Source organism: Cryptomeria japonica, chromosome 7 (assembly GCF_030272615.1).
Source record: "Cryptomeria japonica chromosome 7, Sugi_1.0, whole genome shotgun sequence".
Classification (NCBI taxonomy): Eukaryota; Viridiplantae; Streptophyta; class Pinopsida; order Cupressales; family Cupressaceae; genus Cryptomeria; species Cryptomeria japonica.
In genome coordinates this window covers 98375502-98390597 of record NC_081411.1, presented here as the reverse complement: position 1 = coordinate 98390597, position 15096 = coordinate 98375502, and the positions used below count along the sequence as shown (strand labels likewise).

General features: G+C 35.5%; 2 protein-coding genes across 8 annotated transcripts; both read left to right on the top strand.

Annotated features, from left to right (window-relative positions):
* The first annotated feature begins 945 nt into the window (after nt 1-945).
* LOC131059663 (non-specific lipid-transfer protein C6) lies at nt 946-3272 on the top strand. 2 transcript variants are annotated; one of them, XM_059209381.1, is made up of 3 exons: nt 946-1714; nt 2649-2690; nt 2788-3272. In XM_059209381.1, exons 1-3 carry the CDS (start codon nt 1372-1374, stop codon nt 2979-2981), a joined length of 579 nt encoding a protein of 192 aa, XP_059065364.1. In that variant the 5' UTR covers nt 946-1371; the 3' UTR covers nt 2982-3272. The 2 variants fall into 2 exon arrangements, with proteins under 2 accessions (XP_059065364.1, XP_057848665.2); XM_057992682.2 differs by having other exon boundaries at nt 948-1714; nt 2655-2690.
* A 9258-nt stretch (nt 3273-12530) lies between these two features.
* LOC131059662 (non-specific lipid transfer protein GPI-anchored 5) lies at nt 12531-14555 on the top strand. 6 transcript variants are annotated; one of them, XM_057992678.2, is made up of 3 exons: nt 12531-13013; nt 13888-13929; nt 14057-14555. In XM_057992678.2, the coding sequence occupies exons 1-3, from the start codon at nt 12671-12673 to the stop codon at nt 14248-14250; spliced, it is 579 nt and encodes a 192-aa protein (XP_057848661.2). In that variant the 5' UTR covers nt 12531-12670; the 3' UTR covers nt 14251-14555. The 6 variants fall into 6 exon arrangements, with proteins under 6 accessions (XP_057848661.2, XP_057848662.2, XP_057848663.2 ...); XM_057992679.2 differs by having other exon boundaries at nt 12534-13013; nt 13894-13929; XM_057992680.2 differs by having other exon boundaries at nt 12535-13013; nt 13900-13929.
* Nucleotides 14556-15096: the final 541 nt, after the last annotated feature.

Sequence of the window (15096 nt, the reverse complement as noted above, 5' to 3'; positions counted from 1 at the left end):
TTTATCTATTTATGGTTTCGTTTGATTATGGTACTTTGTGATCTTATGTGAAATCAAATATTGGGCAGGATAATTACGAAGTTAATTGATTGTATGATGGATAGTATCTCGTGAGAAGATAATTACGAAGTTAATATATTATTATATTATCATATTTTTTATATTATTATATTAATATTAGATTGACATCTGATTAAGCTTTAGATTGACATATGATTAAGCTAACTCTTTGTATGATGGAGATGCTTTTAGTTTTATGTTTGTGCATCCATTATGTAAATATAATATGCCTTCGTTATAAAAACATTAATTTTAATACAATATAAAATAACATCAAATTATTTCTCCATATTTTATATCTATCATGATTATTTCTTCAATCAAAATGATTAACCATTAAACTAAGTGATTTTTAAAATATCTAATTAATTAACTCCCAACATTCAACGATTCTGCTTCTCGGCGTTCGTTGTCATGGTTGTTTTCAGCACGTGTGATGGGCTTCTTCTTCAAGCAAAGTCTTTTTGTTTTTTTCCCGATTTCAAATTGCGACTTTTTAAGCCCTCAACCCACTTAGTATAACTTTGTTCAGTTATATAGTTTTTTTTTATACAATGTTAAAAAAACAAAAAACAGAGTACAAGCAGAATCTTTGCTTTCCCTGCACGCAAAACATTCGTAGGTGGAACGGTGTGCTTACAGTTGCAGAAACTAAATATCAAGATTTTTCCTATCTACCATCAACTAAATAAATTATTTCTTTATCATTATTTAATTTTAAAAAATATAAAATATTGAAAAAATAATTTAACTGATTGAATATAAAAAAGAGTGATAATTATGTAAAAAATGAGATCAGATTATATTAAAGAACTTTCCAATAAATCCCGATCTTTAACACTTAATTAAAAAATTATCAACATAGAATTATACCATCGAATAACAAAACAAACTAATAGAGTGAAATGATCATCAATCCAAAAGTCCTCCCTATTATTTTATATTTTGCAGCAATACTTAAATCCCCGAACTGGATCATCGGTATTATTAGTGCCTAACAAACAAAAGTAGCTGTTGTAGGCCACTGAACCACAGCTTACTAAAAGGCTTTCCAAAGTTGCACTCCAAACCGTTTAACGACTATCAAGTTAGGTGACCCAAACAACATTGCCAAATAACACCTGGACCTTTGACACCTTTTTTCTGCTCTATTTTTCCAATGTCAAACACATTCATGCATTCTTTAAATACCTAAGCCTCAAATTGAAACTGCATCAAATCACATCTTCTGTTAGAGAAATTCTTTTCTACAGCATACCCATCCTTGCCAAAACCAGCATCTCATTTCACTTTGTTCAGGACACCACAGCAATGGAGCAAAAGAATGCATTGATTGCTCTGATGGTTGTGATTACAGCAGCAGGGAATTGCATGGTTATGGCACAGACACCCTCTTCAGGCTGCACAACTTCTCTTCTGGGTTTATCTCCCTGTATCAATTTTTTCACTTCCAAAAGTGGAATCAGTGCCCCACTGGGCTGCTGCACTGCTTTCGCTTCATTTGTGGAATCAAGTGCAACATGTGCCTGCCAATTCTTAGCTTTCATGCCTACCAATTCCTCTCCTCTTCCCATTCCCTCGGGCCTTCCAATTAACCAGACTCAACTTCTCAACCTCCCTGGCATATGCCAAGTTGATACCCCACAGTGCCAAGGTAAGTTCTGTTTCAATGGCTTTTTTTTAATGTATTTTTATTTATGTATTTATTTATTTCAGTATATTTTATATTTTAAGTGTTGATTGGTTTAGATGATTTGTCTGCAATCATATTCACTTCTTCAATAGAATTCATTTGTTAGTAGGATTCAAGATGATTCACCTAAACAAGTTGATTACTAGTTATTGATTTGTTGTTAGGTGCTGATTAATCATCCACTTGTATAGGTGGTTGATCTTAAATTACACTAATAAGTGGGTTCAATTGAAGAAGTGGTTGTGATTTGGGATGAGTCATTTATGGTTTGGCTTTAACAACACACTTTAATAGTTGGCTTGTTTAGGTGACTTGTCTGAAATCACATTATTTTTTCAATAGGGTCTACTTATTAATGTGATTTAAGATGAGCTACCTAAACAAATATGATTGCTTAAAGTGTTTTGATTAAGCCAAATCATAGATGAATCATCTCATCACTTCCGGCTCGAGTAAGATTCATTTATTCATGTAAGTTAAGATGAATCGCTTAAAATGTGTTGTTTAATGGAAACTGTAGCTGGTTCATCTTAAATCACACTCCCTTCTCCAACAGGATCTACTTATTGATGTGATTTAAGATGAGTCACCTAAACAAGTTAATTATTAACGTCTATTGTTTAAACCAAATTATAGATGACTCATCTGAAATCACACTATCTGAAATCACACCCCTTCTTCACTTGAACCCACTTATTAATATGATTAAAAAACCACCTAAACGAATCACCAATTAGATTGTACTGTTTAAATCGAACCCATTCTTCTTTGTAATCTTCAAGAGTTAGCACACTGTAGTTTAAGTGCTTATAGAAGGCTAATAAATTTTTAAAGAGTTTTTAAAGTTAAGTATATACTATTATACAAAGTTCTAATGGCTGTGGTTATTGAGCAGGTGCAGGTGCAGGTGCAGGTGTAGCCCCAACGGCTTCTCCAGGTATATATATGCAACTTCTTTTATATGTTTTTTATGATGGGTAGTGGGTGAAAAGCAGAATTTTTCTGATAAGAATAATTATGTGTTTTGATTTCAGATGCTTCTGTTGAGACAACCGGATCAACGGGTGAGGCTCAGACTCCGGCTCAATCAGCAGGTTTCCCGTTAACTCCATCTGCAGTTGGGGCTTTGCCTCCTAGTCAAGTTCGAACCTCAGACGCGACATCCTCATTCAGGACCTCATTTTTCAGTGCTTTTCTGGTGATGATTATAGGGAGCTTTCTGTTATGAACAGTGATACCAATAGTGGATTTTGGCATGGTGTTCCTGACTACTTTCAATACTGCATTTTCAGAATTTCTTCATTCTTTATAATAAGAAGACTCTACTAAATAAAACATCCCATTTGTAATTTAGTCTCATTTTTTCAATCTCTGCCCTAGAGATAATCTGCCACCTCGTTTTTCTGGCGTGGCTGAATGTATTTAGAGGGATGATTTTCTCTGTCAACTTTGTTTGCTATAGTTTTGATGGGTTCTATCAATATCTTTATTACTTTATTAAATATCTTTATCAATGATTTTTCTTGCTTAATGTGTTTTTAATATTAATTAAGTCTAAAGCTATTTGGTTTAATGAATTTTTTTTTGTTGTAATCAACTTTATAATGCTAGTTCAAATCTTGTTCAATAAAAAAAGAAAATTTTAAAGATAATATTATAAATAATAAAAATATTTCTTTTATTAAAAATGGATGAAATTTAATCACACTTCTACAATTTAAAGAAGGAAATGTTCAAATCTTCTTCAATATAAATGAAGATTTTAAACATAATAATATAAATAAAAATGCTCTTTTATTAAAAATGGATGAAATTTAATCACACTTCTAAAATTTTAAAGAGGAAAAACTTCCAAACAATAAAAGATGGAAAATAATCACATCCCTAAAATTTAAATAGTGAAGGATTCGGATATAAAATGAAAAAAGTCCTTTAGTGTATAGGAGAAGGGTGGAAGGGAGAGGAATGTTAGACAAATTTTAATATATCAGCTATCGAAAATGTGAGGATGTTTCTTTTCAAATTAAACTATTAGTTATACAAAATGAAATTTAAATTTTCTATATAATTAGTTGTTGATTCATTTTATAAATTTTTCTCTTGGAATATAAATATTATGATTTTAAATGATTAAGAGAAAAGCGCACTTTTATGTGATTATTTAGAATAAACAAACAATTAAATAATAATCATAAGATAAGTAGAGAGCAATTATTTGAACTAAACTAAATTAATATAAATTTTTGAAAATAAAGAATAAAACAATACTATTTAATTGGATTTCAAAGTAAATATGTTATATAGATGCTTAGGAATGTTTTCTTAATATATAAGAAAAATTAAAATATTTAGATGCATGGATTAAAATATGAAAAACTAATTGTCTATTCATTTTAGGTCACTTTTGTAAATGTAAAAACACATACACCAATAGTCATATGCAATTACAAAGTCAAACTAACATGTTAATTTGACCTATGGTGTATGGATATCACCTATGTTATTTGCTTCTATGTAAAATTTGTTCACATATATGTGGGATATTCAAAATCAATAATTAATCTAATAGCTAGGGATACTACTTGAGGGCCTGGGTGGATTCTTCATATGAGAGTTCCTTAGGGTGTTAAGCGAATAAATTTCTAAATGAATAGAAAACATCCAAAAATCATGTACAAAATTATCTAGATGTGTGGGTGCAAGACTATGATGCAGTATGATGTTCTTATAATGTTTTTCAAAAACTTGAATGAAAAATGTTAGAAAGAATGTTGTTAATGTGTAGGTCAAATAACTCGATGCTTTGAAATGAATTAGAATCAACCCTTAAATACTAAAAAGAATTAGCTTAATAAATAAACAACTTCACACTAAACTTCATAGGATGGATGTACATTTGTTAACATTATAATTTGCAAAAATTATTTTTGTTGCAAACCATTGGCTAATATCATTTTGCCTTAGGCGGGTTTCTGGGAACATGTGAATCTAAAATTAAGTGCTTAAATTTTAAGTTCATTATTTGTTTTGTTGTAATAGGTAGTTCTTTTAAGTTAACCTATGAACAAAATAAAAAATATATATTTTTTAAAAATATGTATTATATTTAAAATGTTCTTTAATTTATAATCAAAATAAACTAAATTTCAATAATATTTTTTAAGCAACATAAAAAAAAATGATCTAAAATATTCATTGCATTATAATATAATAATATAAATTATGAGTTTATTCACATGTAATATAAGTTATAAAAAATTTAATGACATTTTTTGATTTATTAATTTATTAAAAAAATTAAAATTAAATCAGTTTATTTTTATTTATTTTTCCAAACAAATCAAGTTAATTTTTACAACTTAAAAAATAAAATTAAAATAATATATTATTTTAATAATATAAATTATTAATAATAATAAAAAATCTTATATATTCACAAAATGAAAAATCATACCTTTCATTTTAAATAAGGGAGGTTTTTTTAATATGTTTTTTTTGTATTATAAATTGAGAGACCAAAAAGATGTTCATACAGATGAGTTCAGGGGAGGCAGGGCCTCAACAGTGAAACCAAAAAGAACTAGACGAATGTCATATACAATGCACTAAAAGAAAGCTCCAAGATAAAGTTGTGCTTGCTGCCTTAAGGAACTAGAGGAGGATTTCATCCTGGTCCTCCAACCATGTGGTCCTTCCATCCAGACCACCTTCTTCCTTTCCATGATTTTATGCACATGTCAACCCTGTTGAAGGGGGAGCTCTGGTATCTTGAAGTTCTTTAATCAGATTCTTAACTGCACTCTTGAAGGCAGTTTGATTTTCTGTGATCCTTGCCCATTCATAACCATCTTGCATCTCGTATATAAACATGGTGGCTCGGCCTTCTTTGAGGAACCGTAGGAGTTTGTTTCGTTCAACATTCATCAAAAAGCAAACCTGTATAGCAATTTTATAATGTGTGAGTTTTTAAAAAAACCAGTAAGTTCCCTAGCATTACCTTGGAACTTCTCCTCATTTCTGAGTTTCCAAATAAACCAAAGGATAAAAGAAGACAAAATTTGCCAAATTAAGTTAGCATCCTTTTTAAGATTATGGACGAAACCAGTAACTATATCATAAGTGAAGACATGCTCAGTAATGGATATTCCAAACATTAACCAGATCTCCCTAGCAAAAGGAAAGTCAAGGAAGATGTGCCGAGTGGACTCAGGTTTATTGCAGACAGAATAGAGATCATATGCAGCTACATTATTCCTAATAGGCAATCTATCCAGTAAAAGTTATCATCTGAAACATTTGATCTTAGGGGGGATGGGGGATTTCCATAGGTTCTCAAAGGTTTTATACCAAGCGGTGGGGCTGTGGTGGACATTCCATAGGGTGTTGACATGGTCGATCACAGAGGTGTCCTGGTTAAGCAAGTTGTATATAACTTTAGATTTAATTTTTGGGAGGGGTGAGCCATCCTTCCAAAGGAATGAGAGGTACCTGTGGGTGTCAACATGAGTGTTCTTAGGGAGGTTTAGGGTGTTACAGGCATTCCTAATCATATTGTAGGTCCGCTTATGTGAAGCAGGAAGATTAAATTTACTACTAAGTTCCTCCCAGGTGATGAGGTTGTCATTTTCTAGGATATCCATAAGATACTTGATCCCCTTGTTATGCCAGAATCTAGCAGAACAGCCTTGGGTTAAGGCCAGTGGCTTAGAATTATGGTGGAGGTTCCACCATATCGACCTTTCACCATGTAATGTGTTATCACAGTCAGTGCTAGAGTTGCAGATAAGTCTACGCACATGCTCCCAGGCTTTCCAGATGGACTTAAAGACCTAGGTGCCTTGGACAGACACCGAGAAACTTCCAGCAAGTAGATCACTGAGTGGGAGGGCTTTCCATGATTTGGCAGCCTTGGGGAATCCATTTTGAATGTTGTTTCTGATAAGAATCTTCCAAGGTTCTTGCCCATCTAGTGCATGGAATATCTATTTGGCGGCAAGGGAGATTCCTTGCAGCTTAAGATCCTTAAGGCCCAAACCTCCAAGTTTTTTGTCTAAGTGGTACCAGGCCCATTTCACCACATGGGCCTTTCTTTTGCCTTTACCATCAGACCAGAGGAAGCGTATGATAGCCTTTTGAATTTCATAAATTTGATAATTGTTGAACATCCAAACCGAAGAGTAGTAGATACTGTATGACGAGAGGATTTTTTGACATACTTGAACCCTACCTGCTAGGGAGAGGATCCTATTATCCCACTTGTTGAGCTTCTTATCAATTTTCCCCTTAACCCAGGTCCACATGTCTCTAATAGAGTGGGAAATAGAGAAGGGGATACCGAGATATTTGACAATCATGCTATGTCCTCCCCATGAGTACCCATCTTGTTGTAGCCAATCTGGAGGTTCATCCTTCCAGCCAAGTAAAATAGATTTGGAGCTGGAGATCCTGGCTCTAGAGGCTTTGCTAAAGGTGTCAATTTTTAGGTTGAGGGAATCAATATTTTGCCTAGAGAGCTCCAGGAAAAGAGAGGTATCATCAGCAAATTGGATATTCAGCAATTTAGAGTCATCTAGCAGCACGATGCCATGGACTCTAAGGGATAGAGTGTCATCTCTAAGGAGATAAAAGAGGGCATCTGAGGCAATAACAAACAAAGCAGGGGCAAGAGGGCAGTGCTGCCTTATGGATCTAGAGAGAGGAATAGGCTGGGATAGGGTTCCATTAACTTCAATCATGGCGGAAGCATCTTTGAGGAGAATTCGGACATAATCATAGAACTCGTTAGGGAAGCCAAAAGCTCAGAGTATCATGAGGATGAAATCCCACTCGACTCTGTCATAGGCTTTTTTTTTTAAGTCCACAAGGAAGATGGCAGCGTCCTAGTTAGAGGTTTTGGCCCACTCCATGGATTCCCAACTAGTGACAAGGTTTTCCAATATGTACCTGCCTTTAATGAATCCATTTTGGGTAGAGCAAATGAACTTTGGAAGAATCTTTTCAAGGCGGGTAGCTAAGGCTTTGGCAAGGATTTTATAGGAGACGTTGAGGAGGGTGATTGGCCTCCAGTTCTTAATGAGTGCTTTGTCTCCTTCTTTAGGGATGAGTTTAACAATACCTTTATTTATGAATTCCCCCAGGGTGCCATTGTCAAGAGCTTCATTGTATATGTCATAGAGGTCATGCGTGACCCATTCAAGATTGGCTTTGTGGAACTCCGCAGGGAGACCATCAGGGCCTGGGGCCTTATTATCTTTGAGGGCTTTAATGGCATTGGAAATTTCTTGTATAGAGATCCTAGCTTTGAGGAGGAGAGCATCTTCTTCAGAGATCCTTTTAGGGATGATGATACTACATTTGTGTCGAGCCTCTTTCGAGGCCTCATTATCTTCTGAGGTAAAGAGAGTTCTATAGAACATTTCGAAGGCCTCTTTGATATCATTGAGATCCAAGAGTTCCTTGTTGTCTATAGTTATTCTATCAATTTTTTCTCTGTTTTGTTTCTGCTTAAGGAGGTTAAAGAAAATTTTGGAGCCTTTATCTCCAAATTGGAGCCAGTGGTTGCGAGCTCTAATGAAGGCTACCCTGATTTTGACCTGTTGATGCTTTCTAAGGATGTCTCTAGCTTTAGAGACATGCTTGGCCAGGGTGGGGGAGGAGGGGTTAGTTTAAATATCCTGCTCGAGGGAATGGAGGCGATGGGTGAGAGTTTCTTCTATGGCTCTGGAGTCCTTGGCTTTCTTTTGGCCAATGGTTTGGAGTACTTTATGCCAGGAGGAGACATTCCTTGTCCACCTGAGAGTGCAGGATTGGGGAGGCTGAGGCTGAAGGTTGAAGAGCCTGACCACCTTAAGGGCACCTAGAACATCTTGGTCTTTGAGGAGGGAGGTGTTGAGAATAAATTTCTTGCTAGAGGGGCTACTGATGGGGATAGCGTTTCTAGTGTTAATGATCACAAGGATAGGGAAATGGTCAGAGAGGGTAACTGGCAGGACAACAACCGCACTCCCCAAGTGGTTAGGGGAGAAGGAGAAGAAGTCGATGTTAACATAAAATATGTCCAATCTGGAGTAAATACGATTGGAACCTTGTTGAAGGTTGCACCAAGCGTACCATAGGTTAGAAGCAGTAGTTTTAGTGCCCTCGAGGGGTCAAATAGCTGGAGTTTTTGTTTAAGTTTGTCCCAGTGAGGTTTTTCTGCAATTTTCCATTCAAAAGGAAGTCCCCCAACCTTGTCATCTTGATGCTCAGTCATATTGAAGTCTCCAACCACTATCCATGGGATATTTGGGAGGGAAGTCAGCCAGATCCAAAGGGACACTCTTTCCTTGTAGTCATTAGGTGCATAGATAGAGCAAATGCCCAAGCTGGAGCCCCTAATATCTAGGGTGGCCCAGGCTACTCTATTGCAAGGGGAGATCCCTTTATCCCTTATGTTGCTTGCCCACTTAGGGGAGATAAGAAGGCCAACTCCTCCCTTTCCTTTCAGGTGATTGGTGCAAATTTTGATTGCATCTCTCCAGATAAAGTCAAGTGAGCTATCAAGATGGAAACCCACAGATTTAAGTTCTTGCAGCATCAAGAAATCTATGTTCTTGTGGTGGCTTAGAGAGCTTTTGATGACAAACTTCCTATTAGGCGACTCAAGGCCTCTAATATTCCAAGAGATGTATTTCATTAGAGAGGAGGGTTAAAAGGTTCAACTAGGGAGACCGCAAGGATCTCCAGACTTCTTTTTATTCTTGGAGCCCATAGGCCTACCTTTTTTTTAAGTCAAGGAGGATCCTTTTATAAGGTCGTCCTCATCTTCACTAACTTCAGATGTTTCATTCCTAGTAGCTGCAATTCCAGCTATGTCGGACCTAGACATCTGGGAGTCTAGAAAGCCAAGGAGCACTGTGCTAGACCTAATTTCTTCAAGGCCCTTATTAGCATAAATTACTTCAATAATATGATTATCTTCTAACTCTTTGAGCGTAGAGGCTGTCGAAGGGTTGGTGATGTTAACTTCAAGGGTAAGCCCTGCAGGTGATGAGGAGTCTGAATTCTTGGGGGTTTCACATCTGTTCATCACACTTGCAGGGTTATCACTGGTGCTAGCAACATCACCACTTCGACTAGGGTTCTCAAGTTTCTTAACCATTTTTTTTACCATTGAGTTGGCCGGGGTTCGAGCGGGAGCAGGTGAGGTATTATTTGTAGGGAGGGGGTAATCGCAGATGCTTGTTGCTTGGCTGATATTTGGGATAGTAGGATGGCTTTGATTTGGGGCATTCAGGTTGCTAATTTTTCTCCTACGCTTCCTAGAAGTAACCAACTAAAAATAGTCAAAGGGTGATTCTGGAGGACCAATTGATGTGTCAGAGGCCGGACCAAGGTGATCAGAGACAAGGGGCGAGTGATCAATGTGCATGGGTTTTAATTCAGAGGAATTGGTGATGGGAATGGCGGCTTCTTCGTTAACAGGGAGCGGGATGGATGAGTGTTGAGAAATCTTGGTTCTAGGGTTCGTGGAGGCATCAGTTGAGTTACTGTTGGGTTTATGATTTCTGCGATTAATGATTGGGCAATTTTCCCGAAGATGCCCTTCTTTTTTGTAGAGAAAGCATGCATTTAATCCTCCAAGCATTTCAATAGGGTAGACAAAGGTTTCTTCATTGACATTTAGGGTTAAAGATGGTGGGATATCAATCCCTGGCTTAATTGATACAAGCATTCTGGCATCCAGGTTAGGGACGAGGCAGGTTGTTTCATCAATACGGATCATTTTTCCAAAAGGTTCCATTAACTGTGGAAGAAAACACCAAAGGAAGGGGGGGACATCCTTAAGGATGACCCACCTAGGGGAGGACAGTGCGAGAACCTCATCACCGACTGCCTCTGGAGACCAAGCTAGGGCACGGAAGGAAGTATTTCCAACAGTCCAATATTGACGCTTTAGTGCCTCCTTTTGAGCCTCGTGAGAATTAAAGAAAATAAGGTAGAGACCCCTTTGAATTTGTCTGCAAAATGATATTTTAAGCCCTAATTTTAAATTCCAGAGGTTATGAAACCAGTCATCTAAGAAATTCCTAGGTGGGCATTTCTCGACATCAACACATGCAAAGAAAATGGTCCTATTACTTAACCTAGTTTTTTTCAAGGCAATTTCATTCAACATTTCTAAATTGGGTGAAATGCAGAAGGAGCCTGAGCTAGTGCTAGGGCACTTACCTTCCTCATCGGATCTCTCTTTGCCAGGAGCCTTAGAAAATCACGTGTTAGGGTTGACTCCATTTGCGGGCGGCGAGACAGTTTCGGCGAAAGATTTCTTTGGCGGAGATTTAGACTGCTCTGCGGATTTAGTGTCGTTAATAGCACCGCAATCCGATTCTGATTCCATTAGAGGCCAAAGGTTAAGCCGCACAAGCAACCAGGTAGGTGGGGGGGGAGTTGCGAATTAATGAGGTGCAGTATTAAATTTGCAAACGGAAAGAAAATAGCAGTGGGGAAGAGTTTTCAAACCGGGTGGAGGAGAATTAACCCCTCCACAAAGATGTCAAGGTGTCCACGTCACCACAGTTTCCTCGAACAGCTTGCAGCCAACCAGACTCAGTGCTCGCAGGCCCCGAGGTTTGCAGGAGTTAGTTTCGCATTCGCCGAGGGTACAGACCCCCTATTCGCCATCTTCGATCATTCGAAATTAAATCGCTCCTCTGATTTTCTCCACCCGGAAATCTTCACAACCTTTTTGTTCTTCACGGAATGATATTTGTTGCCATTTTGTTCTGTAGAAGGAATTTAACAGGCAGCATTTTTGCTGTTGTTGCAACCCTAACGTCGTCAGAAGAAAACCTGCGTAGTGACCTAATTTTTGCTTCTCTTTTCTATGCAAATAATTTAATAAATAATATAATTTTAATTTTAAAGATTTGACTTTTTTCTATAATATAGATGCATGTTTTTTAACTTTATAATTTACAAAAATTATTTTACTAAATGATTGGCTAATATTAGTTACAATAAATAAATATTTCTAATAATTATAACAAATATTATTATTAAACCAAAAATTATTAAGGCAAGTACTCGCCACTATGTGGCACTTGTTTAGTTTTGTAATCTTAATTTTAATTGAATCCTAACCAATGCATAATAATCCCTAACCTAAATCTAATAATAATATTACTCTTATCCTAACCCTATTTTAACTCTAATAAAGAATTTAAATATTTACTATATCAAAAGAAATGAAAGTGAGAACAATTTTTATTTATATTACATTATATTAATATTTATTATTTCATAATTAATTAATTGATTTATTATCAATTTTTTATATTACCAATTGCCTAAAGACAACTAAAATAAAGCAATACTAAATATTATTTTAATAACTTATATAAGATCAAATTATAGCCTCACGGATAAAATCTTAGAATAACTTTGTTAAAATGAATATATCCCGATCCTTTGACTCTTGAACGCAAAATAAAAATTATCAAAGAATAAGAAAACAAACTGAGAGAGTGAAATGATTATCAATCAAAAAGTCTGCCCTATTATTTTATATTTTGCAGTAGTACTTGAATCCCCAAACTGGGTCATCGTTATTGTTAGTGCCTAACAAACAAAAGTAGCTGCTGTAGGCCACTGAACCACAACTTACAAAAAGGCTTTCCAAAGTTACACTCCAAACCGTTTAACGACTAGCAAGTTAGGTGACCCAAACAACATTGCCAAATAACACCTGGTCCTTGAACACTTTTTTCCTGCTGTATTTTCCAATGTCAAACACATTCATACATTCTTTAAATACCTAAGCCTCAGATTCAATCTGCATCAAATCACATTATCTGTTAGAGAAATTCTATTCTACAGAATAGCCATTCTTGCCAAAATCAGCATCTATCATTTGATCTTATTGAGGACACCACAGCAATGGAGCAAAAGAATACATTGATTGCTCTGATGGTTGTGATTACAGCAGCAGGGAATTGCATGGTGATGGCACAGACACCCTCTTCAGGCTGCACAACTTCTCTTCTGGGTTTATCTCCCTGTATCAATTTTTTCACTTCCAAAAGTGGAATCAGTGCCCCACTGGGCTGCTGCACTGCTTTCGCTTCATTTGTGGAATCAAGTGCAACATGTGCCTGCCAATTCTTAGCTTTCATGCCTACCAATTCCTCTCCTCTTCCCATTCCCTCGGGCCTTCCAATTAACCAGACTCAACTTCTCAACCTCCCTGGCATATGCCAAGTTGATACCCCACAGTGCCAAGGTAAGTTCTGTTTCAATGGCTTTTTTTTAATGTATTTTTATTTATGTATTTATTTATTTCAGTATATTTTATATTTTAAGTGTTGATTAGTTTAGATGATTTGTCCGCAATCATATTCACTTCTTAGATGGAATTCATTTGCTAGTAGGATTTAAGATGATTCACCTAAACAAGTTGATTACTAGTTATTGATTTGTTGTTAGGTGCTGATTAATCATCCACTTGTATAGGTGGTTGATCTTAAATTACACTAATAAGTGAGTCCAATTGAAGAAGTGGTTGTGATTTCGGATGAGCCCTTTATGGTTTGGCTTTAACAACACACCTTAATAGTTGGCTTGTTTAGGTGACTCATCTGAAATCATATTATTTTTTCAATAGGGTCTACTTATTAATGTGATTTAAGATGACCCACCTAAACAAATGATTGCTTAAAGTGTGTTGATTAAGCCAAATCATAGATCAAAGTGTGTTGATTAAGCCAAATCATAGATCACTCATCTCAAATCACTTCCTTCTCGAGTAGGATCCATTTATTCATTAAGTTAAGATGAATCACCTAAAGTGTGTTGTTTAATCGAAACTGTAGCTGGTTCATCTTAAATCACACTCCCCTCTCCAACAGAATCTACTTATTAATGTGATTTAAGATGAGTCATCTAAACAAGTTAATTATTAATATGATTAAAAAACCACCTAAACAAATCACCAATTAGATTGTACTGTTTAAATCGAACCCATTCTTCTTTGTAATCTTCAAGAGTTACCACACTGTAGTTAAAGTGCTTATAGAAGGCTAATGAAATTTTAAAGAGTTTGTAAAGTTAAGTATATACTATTATACAAAGTTCTAATGGCTGTGTTTATTGAGCAGGTGCAGGTGCAGGTGCAGGTGTAGCCCCAACGGCTTCTCCAGGTGCAGGTGTAACCCCAACGGCTTCTCCAGGTATATATATGCAACTTCTTTTATATGTTTTTTATGATGGTTAGTGGGTAAAAAGCAGAATTTTTCTGATAAGAATAATTATGTGTTTTGATTTCAGATGCTTCTGTTGAGACAACCGGATCAACGGGTGAGGCTCAGACTCCGGCTCAATCAGCAGGTTTCCCGTTAACTCCATCGGGAGTTGGGGCTTCCCCACCCAGCCAAGTTCGAACCTCAGACGCGACATCCTCATTCAGGACCTCATTTTTCAGTGTTTTTCTGGTGATGATTATAGGCAGCCTATTGTTATGAACAGTGATACCAATAGTGGATTTTGGCATGGTGTTCCTGACTACTGTCAATACTGCATTTTCAGAATTTCTTCATTCTTTATAATAAGAAGACTCTACTAAATAAAACATCCCATTTGTAATTTAGTCTCATTTTTTCAATCTCTGCCCTAGAGATAATCTGCCACCTCGTTTTTCTGGCGTGGCTGAATGTATTTAGAGAGATGATTTTCTCTGTCAACTTTGTTTGCTATAGTTTTGATGAGTTCTATCAATATCTTTTTATTACTTTATTAAATATCTTTATCAAAGATTTTTCTTGCTTAATGTGTTTTTAATATTAATAAGTCTAAAGCTATTTGGTTTAATGAATTTTTTTTGTTGTAATCAACTTCATAATGCTAGTTTAAATCTTGTTCAATAAAAAAAGAAAATTTTAAAAATAAAATTAGAAATAAAAATATTCTTCTTTTATTAAAAATGAATGAAATTTAATCACACTTCTAAAATTTAAAGAAGGAAATGTTCAAATCTTCTTTCATATAAATGAAGATTTTAAACATGATAATATAAATAAAAATATTCTTTTATTAAAAATAAACAAAATTTAATCACACTTCTAAAATTTAAAGAAGGAAAAGATTCAGATATAAAATGAAAAAAGTCCTTTAGTATATAGGAGAAGGGAGGAAGGGAGGGGAATGCTAGAGAAGTTTTAATATATCAGCTATCAAAAATGTGAGGATATTTTTATTCAAATTAAATTGTTAGTTATACAAAATGAAATTTAAATCTTCTATGTAATTAGTTGTTGATTCATTTTTTTTAATTTTTTTCTTGATATACAAATTGTATGGTTTTAAATGAT